Source organism: Grus americana, chromosome 1 (genome assembly GCF_028858705.1).
Source record: "Grus americana isolate bGruAme1 chromosome 1, bGruAme1.mat, whole genome shotgun sequence".
Classification (NCBI taxonomy): Eukaryota; Metazoa; Chordata; class Aves; order Gruiformes; family Gruidae; genus Grus; species Grus americana.
The window spans coordinates 44,585,681-44,612,960 of record NC_072852.1 but is presented as its reverse complement, the minus strand read 5'-3'; the positions used below and the strand labels follow the sequence as shown (position 1 = coordinate 44,612,960).

The window sequence follows — 27,280 nt, the reverse complement described above, 5'->3', positions numbered from 1 at the left end:
CCTTTTCTGTGCTTCCTCAAAATCTCTGATGTAGAGGTGAAATTATTGCTTATGATAAATGAGGTTGTAAAATCATTCAAATGGAAGGGACTTCGGGGATAGTCCACACTCCTGCTCACAGCTGGATTAACACTGAACTCTGACAACATTGCCTAGGTCTTTGTCAAGTTGGATCTTGATTTGATTATTTCTTTTTTTGTGATTAAAAAAAGCAATTAGTTGTCACACTTTATTCTTGTATTGGAGATACCAATATCTATGAAAAGAAAAAAACATTTAAACATTTAATTAAAACTTTTCTGAAATATAAAATTAATCTTTGAAAAAATTACCCGATGCATGAATTTTCTGAAATATGGGAAGCATGTGAAGCAACATACACAGACTATCTTGTAACTGAAAATTTTTGGTTTTAGAGCCTTGATGAATATGAAGATGATGAAGCAGGGCAGAAGGAGCGAAAGAAGGAGGATGCTATTACGCAGCAGAATACGATACAAAATGAGAATTCCAGTGCAGATGCCCCTGGCTCATACTTACTACAGGTGAGGTCTTAACACTTAGTTGTTTTGATATTTTACTTGGTTTTTAAACCTTCTTTGTACTCCTACTTAACAGTAGATTATACATGATATAGAAACAAACATGAAATTCAGGAGTTGTCACGTTACTAAAACCAGTATGAGGTTCCATTCCCGAAACTCAACACTACTGAGACCTAGTTCTGAGAACAGAATGCCTTGTTTCTCTAGGGCCTTTGGAGGTAAAGGTATTGATATCCACCAAACACTCATTCGGTAAGAGGAAGAGAATCCTGGAGATTCAAGTGAAAAATACTTGTAGTTTTAGAAAATTCAGTTAATTGGAGGTAAACTTTTCAAATCACTACCTGATTTCCCAATTTAATTTATCATCAATTAACAAACTTGTAATTACTTATTCTGGTATTGAAACTAAAACATTCCCTAAGTATGCCTTGTATAACATATTTTGTATATTCTACCTGAAAGGAGGTTGTAACGACATAGGTGTTGGTCTCTTCACCCAAGTAGCCAGAGATAGGACAAGAGGAGGTTGTGCCAGGGAAGGTTTAGATTTGATATTAGAAAAAATTTCTTCACCAAAAGGGTTGCCAAGCACTGAAACAGGGTGCCCAGGGAAGTGGTTGAGTCACCATCCCTGGAGGTATTTAAAAGATGTGTAGATGTGGTGCTTAGGGACGTGGTTTAGTGGTGGACTTGGCAGTGCTAGGTTAATGGTTGGACTTAATGATCTTAAGGGTCTTTTCCAACATAAATGATTCTATGATTCTATACACCCCTCCTGCATACTATATGGCCTGTGGCAAATATTCTCTTTCCTTTTGGACTTAAGTTTCTCTAGCCAGTCTTGTTTCTCCTTCTCTTCTGTTACCTAACAGCATGTGCAAACACAGCTGTACACACTGAATCCATCCAGCTCTACCTCTTGCCTCTAAGAGAGGCAATAGCATGTGCATGGGGAGAAAAATACACGAACAAGGCAAGCACATGGTGATAGTTTTCAAATGACCAGTGGGATATCCTGAACCAGAGGGGGCATCACTGAATTTAGTGTATCTGGATGCACTTTCTTTCTAAAATTTTGCCCAGTCTTTCATATGCTCATGGATACGTTTAACCTTCAGAAGAGCCTACGGCAAAGAGCTCTACAGCTTAATTACCTGGAATGTGAAGAACAGTCTCCTTTTGTTTAAGTGAACCTGTCATTTGCCATCTGTTTCCATGTGATTTCACCAAGGTGTCCCAGTGGAAGACATGGGGAACAACTGCTTCCTCTCTATGTGGCTGATGCCTCAGAGAGAGCACGGCCTTTCTCAGCTGCCTCTTCTCTAGGCTGAAGAATTCTCTTTTATTTAGTTGTTCCTTGCATAGGAGATATTCAGTAACATTCTGTACTTTTTCCAGTTTGACTATATTTTATTTGGGATCAGGAGACAGAACTGAAGAGTTCAGTACAGCATGCAGTTACAGAGTGGTTTAATGGTGATTTTTGTTTTGTTCTGTGTTTCTTTCCTGACAATTCCTCATATCTGCCTGTTTGTCTGCTGAGCACTGAGTTTACTATTTTTGTCATGTGTGTGTACTCTAACTTAACATTTTGGGGTTATCTGTGAGTGATAAAAACCAGTTCAGAGGCTGATGCATATGTAAATTTAGAAGCATGTTTACCTTTTTGTCTCACTTAGTGCTTACGTACACTAAATTTCATCTCCTGTTTCACCTCTCAGCCACTCCCAATACAGAAATTGTGCATATTTTCACTGTCGACCCTCATCTTTTCTGTTCTGAGTAGCATCTGTGGACGTGTACTTCCCAAATATGTTGAAAAGCACAGGTCCCAGAACAGGACCCAGTGGAACTGTTTTTGGTGCTCCATCCACTGCAAAAGCTGACCGTCAGGGACACCATTATTTCCTGTCTTTTCACCAGTGATTTATTCACAGAAGGACTTCAGCTCTTATTCCAGTGTGGCTTAATTTCTCTAAGAGGCTTTGGGGAATGCCAATTTCAACCTCAGTAGGCTGCCAACTAACTTTCTCTTCTAGACGTTTTTTCACTTAAAAAGCTGTGTTAGATTTGTGAAGTAATTATTTTACAAATGCCTTGGTGACTCTTACACACTATATCATATTTACTCACTTATTCCCTAATTGTTTTAGACTGACTAGCACCACGTTATTCAGTGTAAATATCAAGCTTACTGGTCTACAGTTCTCTTGTCTACTCTAGAATCTTCTTAAAAAATGTGATTATGTTAACCATCAGTACTAGGGCAGTTTTAAGTAAGAGATTATATACAGTCTATACAGAGTAGTTTAGCCGTTACATTTTTCAGTAACATCAATAGTTCCTTCAAAGTTCAAGGGATAAATACCTTCTTATTCTGCCAACTAGCTTTTTTTTTTTTCCTGTTTTGTTAATTTGTTTTTAAGTTCTACCAGCGCTTCTGTTTGAAACAGACCCTTTGAGTCTTCCAGTAAGTGCTCTGCTGTGAGACCCTTACCATGCTTTTCCATGATGAACACCACAAAAATATTTCTGCAGAGAAACTGCCTCCTCTGAGTGCGTCTCTTATAACTTGATCTATTGTCTTTGCAGATTCTTTGGCAGGACTCCTCATTCTGAAATGTTTTTATACTTTTTCCAAGTTGTTTGTTAAACTCTTATTGTGTTCACTCTGTTTTCACTTCCTCAACAAATATTCTGAAAGTCGTCACTTTTAGTTTCCCCTAGTTGTATTATTACATAACGCTTTGGCTATATTCCCGTGCCCCATTTTTTTAATACATATTTTCTATTCTTCTTGACCAACAATCTCAGTTTCTAGTTACCAGGCTGTCTGTATTAATTGTAGTCTACACGGTTCCAAGTTTGTCACCTCCGTATTCAAACAGGCACTACTACTTTGTTGACAGAGCACAGCAGGGGTGTCCTGTCACTGACAATACAGAAGAGAGTCCCAGTCCTCAGATCTGGCAAAGACCCAGGATGGCACATGTACGAAACAGATGGAACTTTAGAAAGTTGTAGCTGCTAAGACTTAATCAGTTTACTACTGACTCTGTCAACTCGCTTTTTATTAGAAGACTTACAACTTCCCCAATTTGAACAGAATTTGACAGTGGTGTTACTTCAGCTTTGATGACTTAGTTTCCTTTTGATTCTACTCTGTGCAACAGTTAAGCCTAATTCTGTTCTTAAAAGTAGAATTTATCTTTTAGATCTAAGAATTCAATCAATTCTAGTTGCCATTGCCCAATATCTATTCAAGTTCTACCAAGCAGAATACATTTCTGTAGTTATAGATGTGTTGTTCACTGATTTGTCCATTCCATTAATAATTTTATGAAATTTGTAAATACATAATTACTGTGACAGTTATATAGGAAACAAGACAGTTAATATTGACTTAAAGTATGATAGATAAATATGTTGCTGAATAACGTTTTGTTTCCAATTCTTAATCTGATCTTTCAGTTCTATTTTCACATTGTCAGAAGTTGCTGTTATCCCTCTCATTGGCAAAATGCACAATTTTTGAAAACTGTCTGAATTGGAAGTCCTTGATCCAAAGCATGGAGATACATGATTTGTTTAAGAATAGATGTAGAAATATACCACACCTGAGAGCATTTTTCCTGAAGCAGAACTACTTGGCTGAAGTCAGCTTCTCCATTATTTTATATTGGAAATAAGGAAGATGATAGGTCTGGCAACATTATAAACATTGAAAAACAATTACAATCAGAGCTGTTACTTAATTTAGCAAAAGATAGCGTGGAAAGCCCCACCTCACCAGGTGAATCAACACTAAATCCACTCCCAAACACAAAACAAGTGTTATATCTGGCTCTGACTTCCGTGCTTGATTTTTCTCCTATTTTTAATGCTGCAATTCATTGGTTCTCGGCTTGTGGGTCACTGCGCTGTGGACTACTCACCGATGTGTACGGACATGCAGGCTAAGAGTAATAAGTTACATGTAATGAAGGTTAGAACTGTTATAAATAAGCTTAAACATTTGTAATGCTAAGGACAAACAAAGTTACTATTTTAAAGTTACCTAAGTTACTATTTTAGGAATCAGTGGAGTCCAGCAATTATATAAATCTAGCTCTCGCTTAGTAGTGATCATAAAATTGAAAATAGTACAAAACTATTTGATAGCAATGATATTATGTTCAGGTTAATGAACATCTTTTCATAATTGAAGAAGATGTTAGCATGTACTTGGTATAAAGATAACATGCATGAAAAAACCTACAAGATTTGGCTGGAAAAATTATTAGCTTACTGATGATTTTTTTAAGTCTCTTAGAAGACTGGCTGAATTCCAGAAGGTGGAAATATGCTACTATTATGCTAATATTCAAAAACAATAAGCATATGCAAGGCCTTACATTTTGCATCAAAGAATCCAGGTTATGCTGATTCCATGGTCACCTGTCTCCTGGAACTCTGTTGTTTGGGGAATATTTTAGGGGACAAGATGCACAAATACGTGCCCTTCTTGGGGCAAGCCCGTGGCAGGAAGGGTTAATATGACTTCTACATCATTATAGAAGTGATATCTGAGCGTGATACCATGTTGTGGTGTCTGTATTACTTTGTGGTGTTCTTGGAAAATTGGAGAGCAAATTGAGAAGGCTGAGAAGATTAATCCATCCCTTAAAACCTTAAAATCACAACTGGATGTTTTTCACACAGAACTGTCATTCTCAATACTTTGGAAGGTGGTTGAAATACTTTGTTTCATGTTATCTTTGGTTCCTTTATGCTCAGATTTTATTTCAAATGCTGTAGTGTCTATGAATGCTCGTTGTTGTGCTGTGCACTCTATGAACATACTGCAGAAAACTTCATCAGTTGTGAACAGTTTGACATTTAAGTGTAAGATGTGGGAATAGTTGAGTAAATACATATTGGCAAAAGCACCAACCATTGTCTTGTTCCAACCATTAATTTGTTTTGTGTGTGGAATTGTAATGGGCATTTCTTGGAGTTCCCGTATTGCTCTTGGATTGTGCACCAACAAGAAATTCAAGAAATTTTAAGAAGTTGAATCTTACCAAATTATTTTATACAAGATACAACTTTGTAAGATACATTCAAGACAGTTAAACGCAGTCACAGTCAACAGCACTAGACACATTTGGTAGACAAAAATGTCACTTCATTTGTAGCACTGAACCTTGCCTTTATACTATATGCTGTATTATATTCTTGAAATAAATTCCAACTATGTGCATTAGTAGATGGGCTAAAGCTTGACCTTAGTACTGAATTCCTGTGGAGCTATAATCCAAGACAACAAAAGGAGAAGTTGCTCTAATTTCCAACTCATGACACTGTCTTGCATACACGATAGCATTGCCATGACTTAGGATTGCTCTCACTCCTCTCTGTAGCAGCAATGCAAGTTTTTGTTCTCTGCAAGAGCTTTGCTTGTGGTAGATGCTTGGATAATCATTCTGTTCAGTGTAGAAATTGCCCAGTACCTTTGAAAGAATCCTTCTAGTTGATTGCAGGTGAGGATAGGATGAAATTCTTGTCTACATAATCAGCATTCACCTAAGGTATAATTATAAAATTGTGCCACAGCAGATTGGGTTCATCATCACCTTCAGTAGTGAATAGGTTGATGGCTGGTGAAGTAATCTAAACTTGATTTATTAGCATGACCATTTAGTTATGACTTGTGCATTTAGCCATAAGTCATACAAGAGCCTATGAAAATTGAAATAAAAATGCATCTGATCTTTTTTTAACCTTTTGTTCTAAAAAAGGTTAACATTCCACCATAATGGTCCAGGCAATTTCTAAAAGAAACGGGGTCCAAAGATGTTCCCACATAAGTGTTCTGGTGCAGTTCTGATTGCTTAAATACCATCCTTTACTTTAGATGTTGACCCAATGTGCTGAAATTTTCTGAAGCAGCGATGTACACCAGTACACCAGTGTTGCAAAGCTGTAAATGTTTAATAGAGGCACCTTATAAGCTGAAAGCAGTAAATAAAATTAAGTTAGGGACTAAAAGTCTCTGGTGACTTTTTAGCTGTGTGATAAATTGAGGAATGCAGGGAACTGAAGTGTTATGTGCATCTCCATTAGGAAACACAGCTGAAAACCTGCTTGACACAAGTTTCCCCGGAGTTTTATACTTGGATCTTATGCCAAGAATATGCTACCAAATAAGCTTCTCAACTCATATTGTAGTTTATACTTGTCTATTTTGCATTTCCTGGCTTTTTATTTTGCATTTATTTTGTAATGTCATACAGCATCATTTTGCAATTACTTTCCAAAGTATGTGGTAATGATAGTCGTTTGTATTCATACCTGACCACAACTTTTCAAAGATGTTTTGCATCTAGGTTTCGTGTAGTTCTTGCAAAGAAGAAATCTGTGTGTGTGCATTCAAGAGTAATAATTCATCTTTTATTAGTCTATTGTCATGATGTTACTTTGTGTTAATTTCTGCCCATAGAAAAAATTCAGTTGTACTACAGGGCATGCCCAAATGTATTAGGACATGTTTTAATTTTTATGCTATATTTCTTCAGATGTTAGGCCAAGTATTATTTTATATAACGTGATTATAATATTGGTATTGTTTTAAAAAGAAAGTAAATAAAATGTGATTAAAATACAGAAAGGTGTAAGTTAGGAGGAGCTGTGTTTGAGGATATGAAGTGATATGCAATTCTGCAAAATCAGATAGTAAGACTGATATTTGACAGTTATTCTGGTAACAGAAGTTAGCAGATAATAGTCATAATCATTTGCTGGTTAGCATGATCCATCTCACAGAGATGGTGTGAAAACAGTTGCTACTATTCACAAAGCATTTAGGTGATAACAGCGAATGCAATGGACTTATGGGGAAATTTTACTGTATGTCTAAAGAGGATCCCATAAAAAGGGGTTAAAAAGTTTTCAAATTCAATAAATATATTTGCATCTAAAGTAGGTCTTGTGTGTACGGTATTTTTAAAGTAAGTGACATCAGTTGCAGGGAATTTGCTGCACTGTACAGCTCATGACATGAACCAGGTGCTTCAGATGTTTATCTGCCATGCTTGGCATAGCTTGGGAGACCCAGATTTTTCCTGTGATCTGTGTGAGGAAAACAGGAACACAGGAATTCCATCTTTCATGATCACTTATGAAACTCCAGTTAGTTTCTAACAATATGGGCATATATTCAGTGCAGTTTGAGTATGTGAATAGCAGTGAATAGGGCATGGTGGCCACTTTGTGAAAAACAAGCAAATGCAAAATACTGAACACTACTCACTGAGTACTCTTCTTTTGTGTTCCACCTGAGAGATCTTGTGGAAAAATACATCGTGTGATGATGTCAGGAAAGACAGTATCATGATGCATGTAAGAATTTGAATGAAAGTTACGTAAGTCTGACCTTTTCTGAACTGGCTGACTTTGCAGTCTTAATGTTCTTTAAATGCTTTTTGTCTCTATTATTAGAGACTGGGGGAAAACAAACAAACAAAAACCCAAACAAAACCAACCACCCCCTGTAGTTTAGGAGTACTAATGTTGCATGGTGGTCTTGTCCAATATAACTGGAGGCTTTAAAGACTGAATGAATTGTTTTGCAAAATTGAGATTGTTAGTTTTTAGTTAAATTGTGTTTGTGTGTGTGTTTTTTAATAGAAACTGAGTTTTGAAACAGTGGAGTCTGGATTTTTCAGCTGAATGGGATATGTAATAGACATTGTTACAGCAGCATAGGTTTCTCTGCCAAAATCCTCCTCCTCTCCTCTCGTGAGCAAATTTACTATATGTGTGCCTATGTGTAGTGCTGCTGATCCATGCATGTTCAGTGGGGTTTATGTTCCCAAAGGATCTGCACATGATCAGCAAATCTGATTCAACTCTTATTGCATGTGCCCTATTGAATACTGCTGCTTTTGGAAAGTGCTTACAAGTGAAATTGCAGTCCCCTTCACCCCTCAGAAATTGGGAAGCTGAGAGCTGGCAGTTACTAATGTGAGACCGAAGGGAAAGTGGGTGGCTGCAAGCTGGCTACGAGCCAGATGAAGTTGTTTTCCTGGAATTCGTAGAATGGTTTGGGTTGGAAGGGACCTTAAAGATCATCTAGTACCAACCCCCCTGCTGTGGGCAGGGACACCCTCCACTAGACCACATTGCCCAAAGCCTCGTTTTGGCCCGCAACATGTGGCCTTGAGGCTTGGAGGTTGGGCATCCCTCCTTTGAGTCATCTGACTTCTCCTCCTGTAGAGAAGTACTGATACATGGTTATCAACGTTTGTCTTCATAACAACTGATCAAAAAGAGAAATCTTTCTGTTTGTTTGTGGAAGGCATCGTTTGTGTTCAGTGCCTGATCATTCTCAGCAGAAATTTGATTACCTTTGACAAGCAAACTTAGCTTATCTTAGAAAGAAATACAAAATGATGAACATTTTTAACATCTGTGTTCAGTAGAGTTCAATTTAGTGGATAAGTGGTTTAAGCTTAAAATTTTGTTTGAGGAATGCATTTCACTCCCAGCAAATGAAGTTAAATGTACCCATGAAGTCTCTTACAGTTGAATACTCGGGTTTGTGTGCCTGTGCACACGTACAACTATTCATCACAGGACCTGCATTAAAACTAAAACTGAATCAAGCCTGTATCTGTGAAGGCAAGGCGGTGTGGAGGCTTCTTACTCCTGCTTTAGATTCACGGTTGTGTCCAGGATCTGCAGGGGTTTCAGCACAGCCTGCTCTTCAGGTACTTTATAAATCCTTGTGCAGACCAAGTGGGAAGCAAAGTATGTAAATTATTATTTTGGTTGCAGTCCTTCCATTAAGATTTTATTTGGGGGGGGGATTTGTTTACTTCTCTTTTTTCTTACCTACAGATGCTGCTGCTATGTACTCAGCCTGTATGAACAGGCATATGTTTCGTTGCTGCACTGTTTGTTTCTTTCACTGTTGAGTTCATGAAGCTGTGCTCCAGAATTGCGTAAGCTGGTGCATTAGCTGGTGTTACACTGGTTTGGAGCCTTTATATGGCCATAAGGAATAGGAAGCAGTTTCTCAAATTCCCAGCAAATGTTTTGAGCAGTCAGCAGAGGCCTCATGTGAAGCAATTTCATTTTCTTTCCCACATGCTTTCTTTTTTGGATTGGCATCACTTTTTAACTCGGCTAACAATGCTGGTTTGAGAAGATTGTTTTACCTCTGAAAGAGTCAATGTGTAAATTCTGTTCAGCTGTCAAAAATGATGATGTCTAAGTGGGTATCTCCTCCCAGTCTTCTCTTAAAATTTCTTGAGAGGGAAAAAAATGTGATCCAGTAGAGTATAATGATACACCGTAGCTGAGATTTCTTGGGAAGAAGAGTCCTTGGGTAAATACAAATTTATTGAAGAAGGAAGGGCTTCCTGCCATATAGAATCATAGAATGGTTGGCTTGGAAGGGACCTCAAAGATCATCTAGTTCCAACCCCCCTGGCCAAGGGCAGGGACACCCTCCACTAGACCACATTGCCCAAAGCCCCATCCAACTGGCCTTAAACGCTTCCAGGGATGGGGCATCCACAACCTCTCTGGGCAACCTGTTCCAGTGCCTCACCACTCTAACACTAAAGAATTTCTTTCTAATATCTGATCTAAATCGACCCTCCTTCAGCTTAAACCCATTACCCCTTGTCCTGTCACTACACTCCCTGATAAACAGTCCCTCTCCATCTTTCCTGTAGGCCCCTTCAGGTACTGGTAAGCCGCAATTAGGTCTCCCCGGAGCCTTCTCTTCTCCAGGCTGAACAATCCCAACTCTCTCAGCCTGTCCTCACAGGAGAGGTGCTCCAGCCCTCTGATCAGCTTTGTGGCCCTCCTCTGGACTCTCTCCAACAGCTCAATGTCTCTCTTGTACTGGGGCCCCCAGAGCTGGACGCAGTACCCCAGGTGGGGTCTCACAAGAGCAGAGTAGAGGGGCAGGATCACCTCCCTCGACCTGCTGGTCACGCTTCTTTTGATGCAGCCCAGGATATGTTTGGCTTTCTGGGCTGCAAGCGCACACTGCTGGCTCATGTTGAGCTTCTCATCAATCAGCACCCGCAAGTCCTTCTCCTCAGGGCTGCTTTCAATCCATTCCTCGCTCAGCCTGTAGCTGTGCTTGGGATTGCGCCGACCCACGTGCAGGACCTTGCACTTGGCCTTGTTGAACTTCATGTGGTTCACATGGGCCCACCTCTCCAGCCCGTCAGGGTCCCTCTGGATATCTGCTTGTACAAATAGATGACAGAGCCTGACTGATACCAAAGCTTCTGTAGGGTATGGTAATGTTCCTGATTCCTGCCCTTTTCTGCTATTCTGTTCTAGAGAGAGAATTTTAGTTAATAATGCTTTCATGCTAGGAACAAGTGTGAAACCTGGATAATGAAGTTAAAAGTATTTGTGGGGTGTGTACAGAGGGGGAGGACACTCTTCTGTAAGAACCTGCATGGACCAAGGGGATCCCTGCTGGATGTCTTTGTGCAAGGTGGAGAGGGGAGACAACTTGCTCACTGTTGCAGAAGGATGAGCAGAAATTTCTACAGCTCTGCAGAAACAGACATAGCAATAGCTGTCAAACATCTTTATAACATGGATCATACATTTGTGTTACTTGTACTAAGAGAGTATCATAGTGGTAGTTACTCAGATGTGCTTGTGCTTTTAGCAGGTGCATGTTACAGTTCTATAGTGAGGTGAGGATGAGGGGGGAGCCTCCTTCTCTACAGCATTGTAGTCTGGTGTAATTAATGTGATGCCTCAGGAGGGAGGAGGAACCTGGAATTCAGAGTTGTTTAGTGGAGACAGTCTGTCTAAGTTTATACTGCTAAAAAGAGCAAGACTTGGGTGTGAGCTCAACCACTGCCCTGCTGATAGAGCCTATGGCTTAATTATTAGCAAGGTTTTCTGGCATGGTTTTGGTTCATGCTACCTAGTGCTCTCCTGTATCATTCCTCAGGACTTTTTGAGGAATAATGTGCCAGAAACCAGTCCTCGCCTGTAGTATGAACATCACAGCACCAGGTTTGGCTGCTGCGTAGTGCTACAAGAACATTAGTAGCCGTTGCTAGCTCAGAAACAGCTGCATGCCCTGAATCAACACACTGGGCTGTGCAGCACAGACCTAGGTTTCATGCTATAAAAAGACCCCTCTGGGCTGTAGTTCAGCCCTCGCATTATTTCAGATGCCTTTAACTGAGGGGGAAACTACATATTACTATTTCTTAGGGACACCACAAGGGACATGGAGGAGACCCACAGTCAAGTGCTTTGGAGTGTGGATGTGGCAGCTCTGTGTCACTTGGCTTTGGAGCCATAGAGTAGTCTCTGGCTTGTTTGCCTCCATTTACTCTTTTGTTAGTAGAAGCGGTCAGGCCCATTCTGCTGGTAAACTGATTGACAAGGGCCTCTCTTTTCTTGGAGCCAGCACCTAGTAGAGGTGGGCAGGATGGTTCGTTGTTTTAAACTGGTTCCACTGAAGAAGTTGGTTTTATCACTAGTTATGATTCTAGTACATAGTGTGCAAACCACTGTGTAGACAAGTCAACAAGCAGCTCAGCACTCAAAGGTGAGGATGAACAAGTTATAATGCTCTGTAAAGTATGAGACAAATCCTATTGAAAGTAATTTTGGGAAATTGTATTTTGTCTCTTTGTGTGTCTGGACACAGGCTAGTGTATTGTGAAGGGACTATGCACATAGCTCCATGCAGGATTTTATACTTAGACTTGCTATAAGGTAGTTCAGCAAATTCTGTTACACTTGCTATAAGGTAGTTCAGCAAATTCTGTTTGTGTTTTCACTGTCATCGTCTCTGCTGAGGGTTTCATATTGTGACTTAGCTCTTCTGTGACTCAAGATCCTCACACAACACTTAATTTCACTGAGCCATAAAGGTTTATGCCCATCTGAATTCTATATTTTTTTAAATGTTCTCCTATTTCAGCATCAAGTGATGTGTTTTAGATCCTGTACCTTTTCCTTACGTGTTGGAGGTGTTTTTCAGGTTTCTGGCAATGGTATTGATTCTTTATTTGCTTATGACTGACTGACATGTTGAATTTGGGAGCTTTTTGCAAGTATTTCCAAGTTCCCTTTCTTTTCAGGGAATTTTAGGAAGCTCACAGTTTTAGTTTATGACTATTCAACACTGATCCATGAAGGTCATGTGTTGAATATAATCACTGTCTTTCTGATAATTTTTCCAGCTCTGCTCTGTCAGTGAGTCACCTCAGATCTTGTCAGTCTGATCTAATCAGCTCCTTAATAGCTTTTGTTTTGAGTGCCTAACTACTTGTCCTGAACTCTTGTTCTGGCTCTTTAGTATTGGACATTGCTTGGATTTAGAAAGAGAGAATAGCAAATAAAGAAAAATCTCTGTTCATGTATTTTAGTATTTCCAGTTTCCTTATTTTTGGGAGCTGTTTTCTTCTTCATGACACTTTACTGGGAGTTACTTGATTTATCTGCAAGTATTTCTTTGATTTTTTCCTCTCACCTAAAGTCCTTGATACTTTTCTTCATAGGTAAGAATTGAGGCCACTTACCTTCCTGTTAGACATCTGATTTGACTCCCTAGACATTCTTGTAGTGTTTCTCCTTGGCCTCCTGGCTCTGTGTAAACAGGGAGATGAGTCATAATTTCTTTGGCTTCACAGGAATAATGCATATCACTTGCACCCAGGTGTTTCAGCATGTCTGTGTTAGTTCTTGTTTGAATTAATTACAGATTAATTAAAGGTAGTAAATGAGGCTGTAAAAAAATAAAGATAAGATTCACTTAAGTAAGTGAATGGAAGTAAGGACACTTAACTTTTCCCTGACTTAAATTTGTTTTTCCAATCTGTGTGGTGGGTTTTTTGTTGGTTTTTTTTTGTTTGTTTGTGTTTTTTCGTTTGTGTCGTCCCGTCCTCCCCCACTTCCCTTTGGGCTTTAGCCCACTAAACAGGCTGATCGCTAGCTGGAAATATAATTTCCACTGTATTTCTTTAATTTTCTGTCATGTTGGTGTCTCCTTTTTCTGAGCAAATTTTCATCTGTAATTAATAATTTGCTGTATTTTGCTTTGCAAGTTACATATAGTAATTTTGAAACCTCTAGAACATTGTAAACATAATATATTTTACTTAAATCACATGACTATGCTTGTTAATCTACATGAAAACAATATGCTCTAATTGAACAGGAGAAGATAGTGCATAGAAATACTTACATATAAGTATATGTAATATAAATACAAGGTCCCTTCCAACCTTTACCATTCTCTGTTATTAACCTCTGTTTTAAAGCTGATTAAGAGATACAGGTGAACTATAAGAAATAATAAACTTAAAAATCCTCCATTTCTTTGTATAAAAATACAAATAGGTTTGTAAACCACATCAGCCAAGAGGTAGTTCAGAAAGTTAGGCATTAGATTTAGATCATATTATTTTTTAGGCAAAGAACCACTATGAACCTACATGTTCTCATGAGTTTTTCTTACTATAAAACAGTATATCTTTGCAACTGTGAAATTATTATGTAAGACCAGATAAAACCCCTTATGTAAAGATTTTAAAATTACATTAAGGTGATGTGAAATCAGTCTCACCTAAAATTGTGCCACATTTAAATAACTGGTATACCAATATAGTTGATTTTTTTCCTTCACATTTGGACTAGTTGGAATAACTGGATTTTATCCAGTGAAGTAATTAGAGACAAATGAGGCATGTAGTACAGAATACTTAGGGGAACATGGTGTGAATATATTTCAGTAGGTCAGGATAGAATGAGCATTTGTGTGGCAGATTTCAGTGTTGCTGCCTGTGCTGCAGCTCTTTTTTGAGGCACTCGAGTGCCTTTGAACGATGCTTCCCACTCAGCTGGGCTCAGAAAGGGGCATGCCTGCGTCTGCATGGTGCAGTGCCCAGGCAGGCTGCGTGCAAGAACGTTTGAGTCACTCTGCAGGAGCCAAACGAGGCTGGTGCTGAGACAAAGCTCGTAGGTACGTACCCTTGGATCCTGGTAAATTTTGGGAAAAGGAGTTCTTTGCATGGTTGTCTTCATTGCTCCTGATTTCTAGAATAGCAAACCAGCACATGAACAGGCTCTGCACATGCGCATATTGGATGTGCAGTGCTTCATTGAGGCTCTGCTCTGTCAGGCAGAGAGAACTGTATAGTTTTTCCTAGGACATCATTCATCCACAGTCCAGAAGCACACATGCACATCACAGAGAATGGCAAATTTTCAGATTTCCCTTTTGAACAAATACGTTGAATGGCTTTTCTCCCCAAGGGGTTGCATAGCCAAGAGGTAGAAGAGACTGCGTGGAACCTGTTTGAGATGCATGAATTTCATATGGGCTGCAATGAAAGGGCCTGGAAAATTCAGTCTAGGGAACTGGTAACTTGTGGTGCTCTTTATTTTTAGGTTACTCTGCATAGAATCATAGAATGGTTTGAGTTGGAAGGACATTAAAGATCATCTAGTTCCAACCCCCCTGCCATGGGCCGGGACACCCTCCACTAGATCAGGTTGCCCAAAGCCTCATCCAACCTGGCCTTGAACACTTCCGGGGAGGGGGCCTCCACAACCTCTCTGGGCAACCTGTTCCAGTGTCCCACCACCCTCACAGTAAAGAGTTTCTTCCTACTATCTAATCTAAATCTACCATCCTTCAGTTTAAAACCATTACCCCTTGTCCTATCACTACATGCCCTTGTAAACAGTCCCTCTCCAGATTTATTGTAGGCTCCCTTCAGGTACTAGAAATATACCACAGGGTATATTAAGCTTAAATTTCCTCTTTAGCACAGGTCAAGAAATTGTATCTTCCTTTTCTTGGATGACAATTTTTTAGGTCTTGCTTGTCTACATCAACTGCTTCACACTGAAGAGGTTGTTCTATATTGCTGACCTGGAATTAAGTTTCTGGGTGCCACAATATCAAAATAGTTCTGGCAATTGAATTTTAATCTCCAGAATATAGGGATGTCTTTTTCCTGCTCAAAGTTTTATACTGTTATGTTTTATTCATTATGGCATGTTTTAAAAAGGTCAGTTGAATGTAAATTAAACAAGGCTCTTTTAAAATGTGTTCATTCCAATTTGGCAGAGTACAAATCAAAGGAAGATCAAAATACAAAAAATTCTGTCAGATTATTTAAGAACAGTAGGTCAGCTTTTATTTTTGTTTAATCTTACCAGGTTCCTGTTTCAGTTTATTTTGTAACTGATTAATAGGTGGTGATAACTTCATGCTTTCTTAACAGTTCTAGAAATAAAAGCTCATTTTTAGAATGACTGCTTGTAAAAGAGATTTATTGGGTGAGTAAAGAGTGTTTAAGGTCATCTCCAGGAAATCCACACCAGGAAAAAATAAAATGTAATGAATCTCAGAAATAGGCATAAAATCTTGACAGCTAGGAGAATTAAGGGGAGGGAGCCTGGCATGGTTTTGTTCGTATAAGTCTTCTGTCCAAGTAGTGATCTAGAAACTGCGCAGCTACAAGGCATGCAAGTAGTGGAGTGTTTTAATTGCTGATTTAAGCTTCTTGAAAGCACCTTAGAGTGCTTCTGGAAAGAATGGTTTCTGTGGAAATAATGAGTGGTGAAAGCATTTCCATTCAAAGTTGAATTTGTTGCATTCCATGAAAAACATCTCTAGAAATTTTCAAGTGGTTCAGAATCAGGAATGGAAGGTAAATGGTATCTCCATGACTCTTGCTCCTGAGAGATGCTTGCTTTCGGGGAATTTTGATGGGAGGGGGAAGAGGTGTATTTCATTTTTCTTTCTCCTACTTTTCACACCTGCAGTTATTCCTCATTTGTATTAGGATCAGATTGCCTTTCAGTCGTCAAGCATTCAGATGTTATCTCACTTTAATATCAGAATGAAACTTTTCTTTGCAGAAGATATATATCTGCCATTTCAAAGGGTATGGCAATGTAAAGCTGTACTGAAAGTAAGAAGAAAGTAGATGTAGTTAATCAAGATGTGACTCATGAAGGAGACTGGAGTTAACTTGACTGGGTGGCTGGAGATAGGATCTACCTGTTCCTTGATAGGTAAAAAGGCAAGAAACCCCAGCAGTAGGCCTCCTTCCTCCATGCAGTGAAGTTGTATCTGCTCACAACTTGAAGAACATACAGGAAACTTTGTAGGAAGCCCATTTTTGGATTGCGTATGAAAAAATAATTATTTTGATGGCTAGTTTCAGTCAAAATTTAATATTGCATGTTGCAGGAATATAATTACGTAGTCATAGTTTACACTAGAGTATAGTCAAATTCTAAAACTGTACGTATTCTACATGCCAGTATATATACCAGCCTACCCTAGCAGCCTGATTTGATCCGGGCAATTTGCTTTAATTGTTTGTGAAACTTCCAGTGAACTGTTTTCATAGTCCAGCTGACTCCAGAGTTTGTACATGTTTAAAAACAATGTTTGTTAGTGCTTTTTAACTAGCAGATTTATAATGGTAGGGTTGGTTTAACATCTGGGAATCTTTGTCAGACACTTGTAAACACAGACAACTCTATTTATTTAAAGCCTGATGACCAGCTTGTTTATGTCATCTCTCTGTTGGCCAGATGAAATGCCAGGATGAGCCAGGAGCAGAGAGGGGAGTTAGCAAAGTTGCTTACATCCTAGTTTGACAGAAATTTAATTGGCGGTAAGTGGTTTCATTAATGGAAATGGTCTCAGCTGCCTTTTCTGCCCTTACACATTCTCTTTCTTTTGTGCAGCAGGTGTGTGTGTCAGGCTGTGTGGTGAATCAGATGAAGGAGCTCATGTAGAATAAGACAAATCTTTGCTTTTTCCATGGTTGTTTTTACTTAATCACACCCTGTCATGCATTAATACGTGACTGCACACACACTTTTGTAGACATGACCAGTTTCCTGGAGCAATGCTGATGTATCTCAGTCTTGCACTCCCACTTGAGGTGGAGCAAGACTATTATATAATTTAATAGCAGTAGTATATACTGTTAAAAGGTAACGCAAGCTGCCAGAGATGATGTGCAAGAAGTAAAAGTAATTTTAAAGCTGTGTTTTGAATACTGTATTGAAACGAGTGTTTGATTTCAGCCCTGGATGAAGAACTGATGTTGTTAGATGTCTTTGGCAGCAATATTTATTCACCAGTATGAGGGAAACCATTAGCGTAATTGTTATGGGTTACTTCTTTACTGATTGCTCTTCTGTTCGGGATTTCCGGAGACATTAAAGAGAATTCCTTTTTTAAAGGGACACGTGCAAATAAACTGATCTCTTCATTGCTCATAAACAATTATTTTGACAAATCATTAATTTTTATAGTAATTACTAGATATTTTAAACATAGGTTAAAACTCAAAAGTTTAAAAATGTTAAAGAATATTAGCAACATTTGTAAATTAGTGTTGATATACATGCCTAATCATCTGCTTTTAGGTTAATTCTGTGCAGAAAAGGAATCTTCCTCCTTTCTCCTTCCCCTGCCTCATTTTCTGCCAATCTTCTTTGAAAGTGGTAAAGGAGACAAGATCTTAAATTCTAAGCGATGCTTGCCTCATTTTAAGAGTTTTTGAATACTTTGAAAGCTTAGATTCATTTTTTATTAATAGACACATAATGCTGTTTATAGTATAGCTACATATATTCCTGTTCCCAGCATCTTTTTGATAAATAACACACACAAAATAAATTTCATAACATGAGAACAGAGATAAATAATATATTTCCCTAGTGCTTGCATTGTCACCGTAAAGAATGATTGGTTTGCATTTACATTAGAGATTCCAAAATAATAAAAGCCACAATTTACCAAATCTGCAGTATTAATTTGGTTATCAGAGGAAATTGTTTTTATGCATGAGGTGTGTGGTTTTAACTTTTTGTTCATAGTTTTAAATACAAAAATAAAAACAAATAATACTTACTGTAGAAACATCTATTACAAAGGGCTAGTTAATTGTTTTCTTAGTTTTAAAAACTGTCATTTCATAGACTCATCATAGAACAGTTTGGGTTGTAAGGGACCTTTAAAGATCATCTAGTTCCAACCCCCCTGCCATAAGCAGGGACACTCTCCGTTAGACCATGTTGCCCAAAGCCCCATCCAACCTGGCCTTGAACACTTCCAGGGATGGGGCCTCCACAATCTCTCTGGGCAACCTGTTCCAGTGCCTCACCACTCTAACAGTGAAGAATTTCTTCCTCATATCTAATCTAAATCCACCCTCCTTCAGTTTAAAACTATTACCCCTTGTTCTGTCATTACTTGCCCTTGTAAACAGTCCCTCTCCATGTTTCTTGTAGGCCCCCTTCAGGTACTGGAAAGTGTGTATGTATATATATTAATATACAGTGAACGTGTATCTTAACATATTAGATGAAACTACTTGAATCTCTTCACATACATCAGTCAAATCACCTTTCAGTCATTGCTGACTGTCTTAAAGCTAAAAACCAGGTTGTTACAGCCCTCTGTAAAAGCTCAGATAGGCAAGTCCCTAGATAACAATATTAGAGGGCAGGATGAAATCCTCTGAAGCTGCCAGATGTTAGGTGTGTGTTCGCTTAAACTCACTAAACTGAGAAAAAAATGCAGACGGAGAACTCGGAGCAGAGCAGAAGCACAGAATCGTTAAGACTGGAAGGGATGTCAGGAAGTCTCTAGTCCAACCCTCGTGGACAAAACAGGGTCAACTAGAGCAAATTGCTCAGGACTGTGGCCAGTTGGATTTTTATTATCTCCATGGATAAAAACTCCATAACTTCTTTAGGCTACCTTTTCCAGTGTTTAACGTCACAGTAAAAAACGCTTAAGTTGAATTTCCTGGATTTCAGTTTCTGTCCGTTACCTCTCATCTTTCCTCTGGGCACAATGGAGTATGGCTCCATCTTCTTTACCCCATCAGATGTTTATACACATTGGCAAGATACCTTTCGAGCGTACTCTTCTCCAGGCTGAACATTCCCAGCATTCTTAGCTTCTCCTCATCTGTCAGATGCTCCAAACTTTAATCATCTGTGTGGCCCTTTGTTGTAGTCACTCCAGTATGTCTTTCTCATCCTGAGAAGCCCAGAACTGGACCCAGCACTCTGGCTGTGGTCTCACCAGGGCTGAGCAGAGGGGAAGGATCACCTTCTTTGACCTGCTGGCAAGGCATCCTGAGAATGCCATTGGCCTTCTTTGCTGCAATGGCACATCGATGGTTCATGTTCAGCTTGGTGTCCACCAGGCCCCCCAGGTCCTTTTCTGCATGGCAGCTTTCCAACCAGTCCACAGCATGTGCTGGTGCTTGGCATTATTCTTCCCCAGGGGCAAGACTTTGCATTTCCCTTTTTTTGAACTTCATGAGGTCTCTGTTAGCCCATTTTCCAGCCTGTCAATGTCCCTCTGCATGGCACCACAGCCATTTGACATATATTAACTGCTTATCCAGGTTTTGGGTAGTCCGCGAACTTGCTGAGGATGCACTTTGTTCCATCATTCAGGTTATTAATGATGATGTTAAACAGTACTGGCCCCTGTATCAGCCCCTGCTAGTGACTGGTGTCCAGCTGGACTCCGTGCTGCTGTTTATAACCGTTTGATCCCGGTAGTCCAGTCGTTTTTCCTCGCACCTCACAGTCCACTTATTGGTCCATATTTCAGCAGTTTGCCTATACGTATGTTATGTAGGAAGGTGTTGAAAGCCTTGCTAAAACTGAGATAAACATCATCTGCTCGCATTTCATCCACCAAGCCAGTCATCTCGTTGTAGAAGGCTGTCAGGTCAGTCAGGCATGATTTCCCCTTTGTGTATCCATGCTGGTTTCACCTTCATGTCCCTCTGAAATTTGTTCCATCACCAACTGAGGTGATGGACTGGCCTGTAGTTCCCTGGATCTTCCTTCTTGAAGACAGGAGTGTCATTTACTTCCTTCTAGCCCTCAGAAACCTCCCTCTACTGCCATGACCTTTCAAAGCTAATGTACCCTTAGTAAACTTTAAAAATAGAGTTGATACCATTTTAAATTCTGTTTCCTTGCCCTTTTAGAGACAAAATTAGGTTGCTGTTTCATAGCTGTGAATTGCTACTTTCCAGATGCTGTCATCAATGATAAAATAGTTATCAGTGTTAAAATAGCAATTTTACACGACTTTATGGGTTTCTTTAAATAACTTCCATGACTTAACTTTAATATTGTTCTTGTGCTTGTATTAGGGAAAGTGCAGCACATGTTGCAGGAGTTGAAAATATTTCATAAAATAAAATGCACTTTTAAGACCAAGTTTTGTTTCTGTAATACAAATATTTTTGTCACCTTTATATTCTATAAAAAAAGAATATTATTTTTATCCTATTTTTTAGCTTGTTTACATACAAAGACATTAATGCAGTGACCAATGAAGGTAGTGTAATGTTTTGTAGGATTTTCCAAGTAGATGGAATTTCTCTTGCATCTTGTTTTGAGAACTCATTTATTCCTTTGTCTGCAGTTAGTGTCATAGATAGAATTTCATTCTTTGCTATTATTTTTCCAGTAAATACAATTGTTTAGTTCATTAACTCCTTAAATATTCTTTCCTGACTTTTTACCTAATATTTTGCTGATGCTGGGGGGAGTTTTGTCTATGACTAATAAAATAATTGGTTCATGTTCTTCTTACAACATCCTAAAAAATATTTGTGGTCTTACTGACTCCAATCTGAGCCATCATTTACCAGTTGAAACATGTCTTAATTTTTCTGTGTGATCAGACTGGTATTGGGAAGCTACAAGCATAGTATTATTGATGCAAATGTATTTCAGGTTTTCTTATTTGTGCATAATGCATCGATGTATTTTCAGGGATCGTGTAACAATAAATGAGTCCTTTTCCCCACTGTTCTTTTTGTTTCCATTTCCATCTTTGCAGAGTCAGAATAAAAGCATAATGGATTTTTTCAAATTTAAAAAAAACCCAAACCAACCCCAAACAAAATGTGATTTTAGTGAAAACATCTTCTTACTGCATTGTAGGAATCTGAAAAGTAATGAAATTCTTTACCTTAAGCTAGAAAAAATATGATGCATAGCTTCTGCACCATTGAACTTGTATTTAAAATGTGTACTCTTATTTAAAATGTGTCTTGTTTCTCACTATTTCAGTTGTTAAGATAATTTTGGAATAGCAGTCAAAGGAGATGCAGAGTATTCTTTAAGTTTGTAGTCAGAATGCATTAAGCCTCTGCAGGTGCTTAGAAAGCAATGATCTAAAAATTGACTTACTGTAGCTTGACAAGTCGCTGTCTGACATTTGAGCACGAAACATCCACATACAGACTTCTAGCCTAGCTGCTTAATAGTAAATGCCAGGAGAAGATGGCTTCAGTTAGCCTGAGAGAAGCTAAGGTGAGCCAGGCTGCAACACCTGGGTTAGCATGGCCAAGAGCATACCTGTAGTTACCATGACCCAGCTGATATGTAAAAAATGGATTTGGGTCTCAACCCTGTACTACTTGCTGGCTTCAATTTTTGTTCCGTCCAGAAGGACAGCAGTGGTGCCGAAGAACGGGAACAGTTTTGCTCTGCTGATCTTGCACGAGTAGATAAACAGCTATCAAAAGTGCACAAGTGTTTCCGCATTATTAGTGGTGGTGAAGGCATATTGGTGGCAGGGTGTATACTGGTTTGGTAAAGCTGCATGTTCTGGGTGCTGGGGGACAGAGCAAGTGCATCCAATTTTAAGATGTAACCAGAAGTTGTCATTTCAGGGTTTGGAGCTGATGTCCAGAAGCATTAACACAGTGACAATAATCCTGATATTCTATTTCTGACAGCAAAGTAGTGCAGAACAAAGAGTTGTACAGCAGCTGGTTGAGGCATGGGTCTCCTGCTCTTAACTGCAGGCTTCATTTTCTATGGAGTGATAAAGTATTTTGGAAGTACAAATACAAGAAAAATGTTAATTAGTTTTTCCTTTCTGTTTCTTTTAGGACTCCTCCAGGATGGTTTCAAGCAGGTATAAAAGGTATGAGATTTTCGTACACAACACATTTCTTTACACATATGGTTCTGCAAGAAATAAAGCTGATTAAATGGGTGTTTGTAGTAGAGGCCACCACGCTGCTACTGTAGATATATAGCCTGGTTTTGGGGTAAGGACCTGAGAGATGCAGCAAACTTATCAAAACCCCTCTATTATGTTACTATTTTAAAATAAATTCAGCTAGTATTTTGCAGGGTCTTACTAGTGCAGAACAGTTTCCCAAGCAGATGTCTAACTTGACTGCACATTACCTAGGAGCTAGTAGTTTCACATTTAATTTATGAACCACCATCTTCTGAATTTTAATACAGGAAGATAATTTTGTTGCTCTCCACAGTAATATTGAAAGAAATTTCTATGGTTTTGTCATACTACTGTCTCAGTTGTAGGGGGATGCTGCTCACATGTAGCATGTCCTGTTTGTTACTTGTTTGTCTTTGAGCCAAGTGTTACCCTGGTCATTACTCAAATTCTTCAATCAGAAAAGTATTTCAGAAGCTCTTGATGCACCTGACCAGTGTGTGAAACTTTTGCCCATGTGGAATTAATACTGACACAGCTGTCACAATTATTAGGAAAATGTAATGTTAACATGGGGTCTAAAATATGTCAACTGAAGCAAGGCATTTGTGTAAACATATTTTTATTTGACACATGAATGTATTCTGTTTTAGATATCCTTTACTCAGGTAAAATGAGTAGGTGATTAATTCATCTGTGTATATATATCCTGGCTGTAGAAGTAACCGCAAAGAGCACCTACAATTACCTCGTCTTCACTAGTGTATTTTCTACCCCTCAGACTTGTTCACCTGTAGAACCATAGAATGGTTTGGGTTTGAAGAGACTTTAAAGATCATCTAGATCCAACCCCCCTGCCATGGGCCGGGACACCCTCCACTAGACCAGGTTTGCCCAAAGCCCCATCCAACCTGGCCTTAAACACTTCCAGGGAGGGGGCATCCACAGCTTCTCTGGGCAACCTGTTCCAGTGCCTCACCACCCTCATTCTAAAAAATAACCACCTATTCTGTTATGCTTTAGATTTCTTGGTGTGGTGCTGTCTTTTATATTTATATTCCTGGGTTCTCATAAACCTAGTTGAGTAGTTTATTGCTGATGGGGGCTTTTTAAATCACTTTGTCATTGCACACTGGGTGGAGTTATTGTCACATCCTTAATAACTATGTAATTTCATGATTACTTTCTTATTAATCAAACACATTTTAGTTCAGTCTCCACTTCGTCTTCAGTCCCCATGCAGAATTTCATTGCTATTTGTATCTACCAAATACTTAGTGGTGTGTGTCATATTGCTTTGTGGCTTTTCATAAACCTTATCTTTACTCTGTTCACATGCTGTATATCCTTACTCACTTGCTAAAACTTAGTTGTGTGGGGGGTAGAAGTTTGCACAATCACATTCGCAGCTTATTTGAACATAAGCTAATTCTTCTGATTAGCATTGCAAAAATAGGAAACTCCAACGCTAGAAGATACTAAAATAAGACTTGTTTGTGCAGTCTTGTTCAGTCAGCTTTAGTTATAGGTAGGATGTACGTTCTTTGTTGGGGAACTTTTCCCCTCAGGACTGGCATCACATTCAGGAGGAATCTGACTTGTTGTGAGCTGCTGTTCAATATTTTGTTACATATGTTGCCATCTGTCTTACTCATCGCACAGTCTTCAAACCTCACTTTGAAAACAAAGGATTATTTTCCTGTGAGGTCAGCACAGTGCCCAGTGCTCACAAACACTAAGTGGATTTTATTCTAACTGTGCCTCCATGAGGTATACAATGCCTGCTATGATTAAAGTTAACAGTATCTGATTATTTTCCTCTATATTTGAAAATTTCTACCTCTGCTGAAGTAATTTTTCAGATAAGAGTACTTGAACAAAATATGTTTCCCAGTGGCTTCACTCTCTGGTGTGATTGCTAAAGGAGTCAGGACCACAGTCCTTCTCTGTTCTGACAACGTTTGGCTTGTTTGCCCCTTCCAACATCTGCAGTAAGGGAAGGTCTAACAGAGAACAGCCTGCTCTACAGTAATTCTCGTTCAGATCCCTCAGATCTCACTTAAGTCCCAAATACAGCAGAAGTCCTTTGGAAATCAAAAATGCTGTTCTGTAATTACACCTAGAACCGGAATGTGAATGCCAAAAGGCTGAATTGAGACCATAAGCTGCTTGAAGACTCAAATATGTTCAGCTTAATGTGCTTTTAACAGTTTTGACTGTACTCCCTTAGGTTTTCAAAGAAAGCTGAGAGCAAAGCGTGTTCTCACATAGGGACAACAACTTTGAGATCACATTTGAAACTGTTACTTATCCTACTCTGATAACAGGTGGTCAGTACTTTGTGGGTGGGGAAATCTGTCACTAGATTTGTAGGCATATGACAGCAAAAAATAAAACCCCAATGTTTTCCTAAAATATGGGGCTCCATTATAGATGCATTATTTGCCAGAAATTTTCAGGTCATTTTCCCTGATCTTTACTACTGCTGCTCCTTCTCTTTTGCTTTCTTCCTCTTCCCCAGTTGTTCCTTACTAGAAGTGACATCTCTTCATGTCAGTGTTTTTCTCCACTGGTTTCCATTTCCTAGCCCAGTTAGACACTCTTTCCTCTCTCTCCTCCTTCCTCGTATATCCTTATATTTAACCACTGAGGTCCTAGTGTTCTCTTTCTCCCCCCCCCCCCCCTTTCTCTCCATACTCTGTCCTCTTCTGACTTCTAGCCTTGAGTTACAGATACCATCCTAGGCTTCCAGTACCTTCCCTTTCCTTTCCCATATAGCTGTTTTCATGTCTACATTGAGATACCCAGCCTCCTGGGCCTAGCAGGACGAGAGAGACTGAAGAGCAGACAAGGATCTGTGCTGTGTGTTCTCATGGAATTGCTGTTCTCTCAGTATGTTCCAGGGCTCAAGGAATTGCATAGATTTTACTACCTATTTAATCAGACACAGCGGCTACTTTGCCTTATATGGCTGCAGCAATCCATGGTTAAACCTCTGTACGACATTGCTGAGAAACCCGTTTCACTGAGTGCCCGTTGACTGGAAGACATGTTTACAAATGAACTCTGGCTGCTGTTGTGTTATTCTACTTCTGTTCTGGCTGACTTGGACAAACTGAGCCTGTCTCCTTATGCAGTAAAGTAAATAAAAGTTTGGGATGAGGATCTTAATCTATAATTTTAGCCTGTCTTCTGAATTTACTTTTAAGAATTTTCATACTTACACCCCAAAAGTTTGTGTAGGGGTTCCTTAGTAGTTGTATGATTAACCGCATAAAATATTTTCAAAAGAAAGTGATAGTTCTGTTGTGATCTGGAGTGGTACTGTAAGATCTATTAAAAGTGTGACCAGAATCTTTAGGGTCATGCTGACATGGAGGCCACAGGACACGTTCATGAGCGTATTTGAGAGTTGTGAGCAGCCATCTGTCCTGACTATGAGCTTCATGTCATTAAAATGTGTGGATAGCCTTTAGTGGTAACAGCCCATATCAACTTCCTCATCTTTCATTTTTCCCTAAGCTTTTCTTCATGTGATACACCTCATCTTGGCCATTCCAAACCTCTATTACTGTTAACTGGGTCTACCAGTTTTTTGCGCTGCTTCGTGGGTAGTTATTTTAAAGCAACAAGCACATTACCATCAGTAAGAATGATTCGGGTCTGATGCTATCAGCGTAGCTGGTGTCATCACTGATTTCTCAAACAAGAGAATGACAAGTGTATTCTGTTTATTGAAATATTTGAGTGTAATCTACGTGTAAACACAAATTAGGTTTCTCTTGAGTTCTGTGAACTAAAAAGTTTGTTTGCAAGTAACAGTAAAGTAAGATATGTACGTGGACATAGGAATATTTTTATTAGTACAGAGAATTTGTTTCAACAGCTTATTTTTTAAGACTGTCTACTAGCTTTTGAACCAATTTAGCTTCTTTTTTAGAAATGTCTTAAACTGAAAAGAAAACCCTGCAAATCAGGATTTAAAATAACTCTGAAGATTTTTGCATGGTTCATGGATCAGACAGATCAGGCTGGATCAGTTTACAGAAAGAGTTAGATTAAAATCTCTTAGTGGTTCAGGGGTGTGTTCCCCTTATAAGTTTGCTTACTAGTGGAAATGAATACAATATGGTATGATTTTATGACTTCCAGACAAAATGTCAGAGGGTTTTTTTCCCCTCTTTTAGGGTAATACTGCACACTAACATGGAGACCCTTGCCCACTAATTCTAAAAGACTACATTGTACTCAAGTTTAACATTCGTGCAAGAGTTGGAAAATAAATGAGGAAGAAATCACGAGAAGTTAGTGCTCCAGAGCACTCATTGGAGGTGCTGTGAAGGAAATGTTAGAGGCCTGCTGAAATTCTCTTGCTCAGTGGTTTTAGATTACTACAAGGCTTAAACTATAACAATTTACATTCCATCATACTAACCTTGGTCTCACTAATTAAAAAAAAAAACAATGCAGCTGCAAAATACTGACTGCTTCATAACACTATGCCCAGACTTGCCTGCTTGCCTGTGTTTGGAAGTTTTGCAGCGAGGGTCGGCTGTTGAAGCATTGTCTATTTAGCTTGTTACCTTAGGACCACTACTGTGCAGATACGAACACTTAAAATAGACAGGGGGCACTCGGGATGCTTTTCTTGACTTTTGTATCCCCTTTTCAGCCAGTGCCGATGTTATTAGAAAGC

At 39.0% G+C, this 27,280-nt stretch overlaps 1 protein-coding gene across 1 annotated transcript in view; it reads left to right on the top strand.

Moving 5' to 3' along the window:
• PAWR (pro-apoptotic WT1 regulator) overlaps nucleotides 1-27,280 on the top strand; it is an 85,582-nt gene that overhangs the window by 43,483 nt on the left and 14,819 nt on the right. The window contains 2 exon segments of the mRNA XM_054807222.1: nucleotides 417-545; nucleotides 22,511-22,545. Coding sequence (XP_054663197.1) covers nucleotides 417-545; nucleotides 22,511-22,545 — 164 coding nt within the window.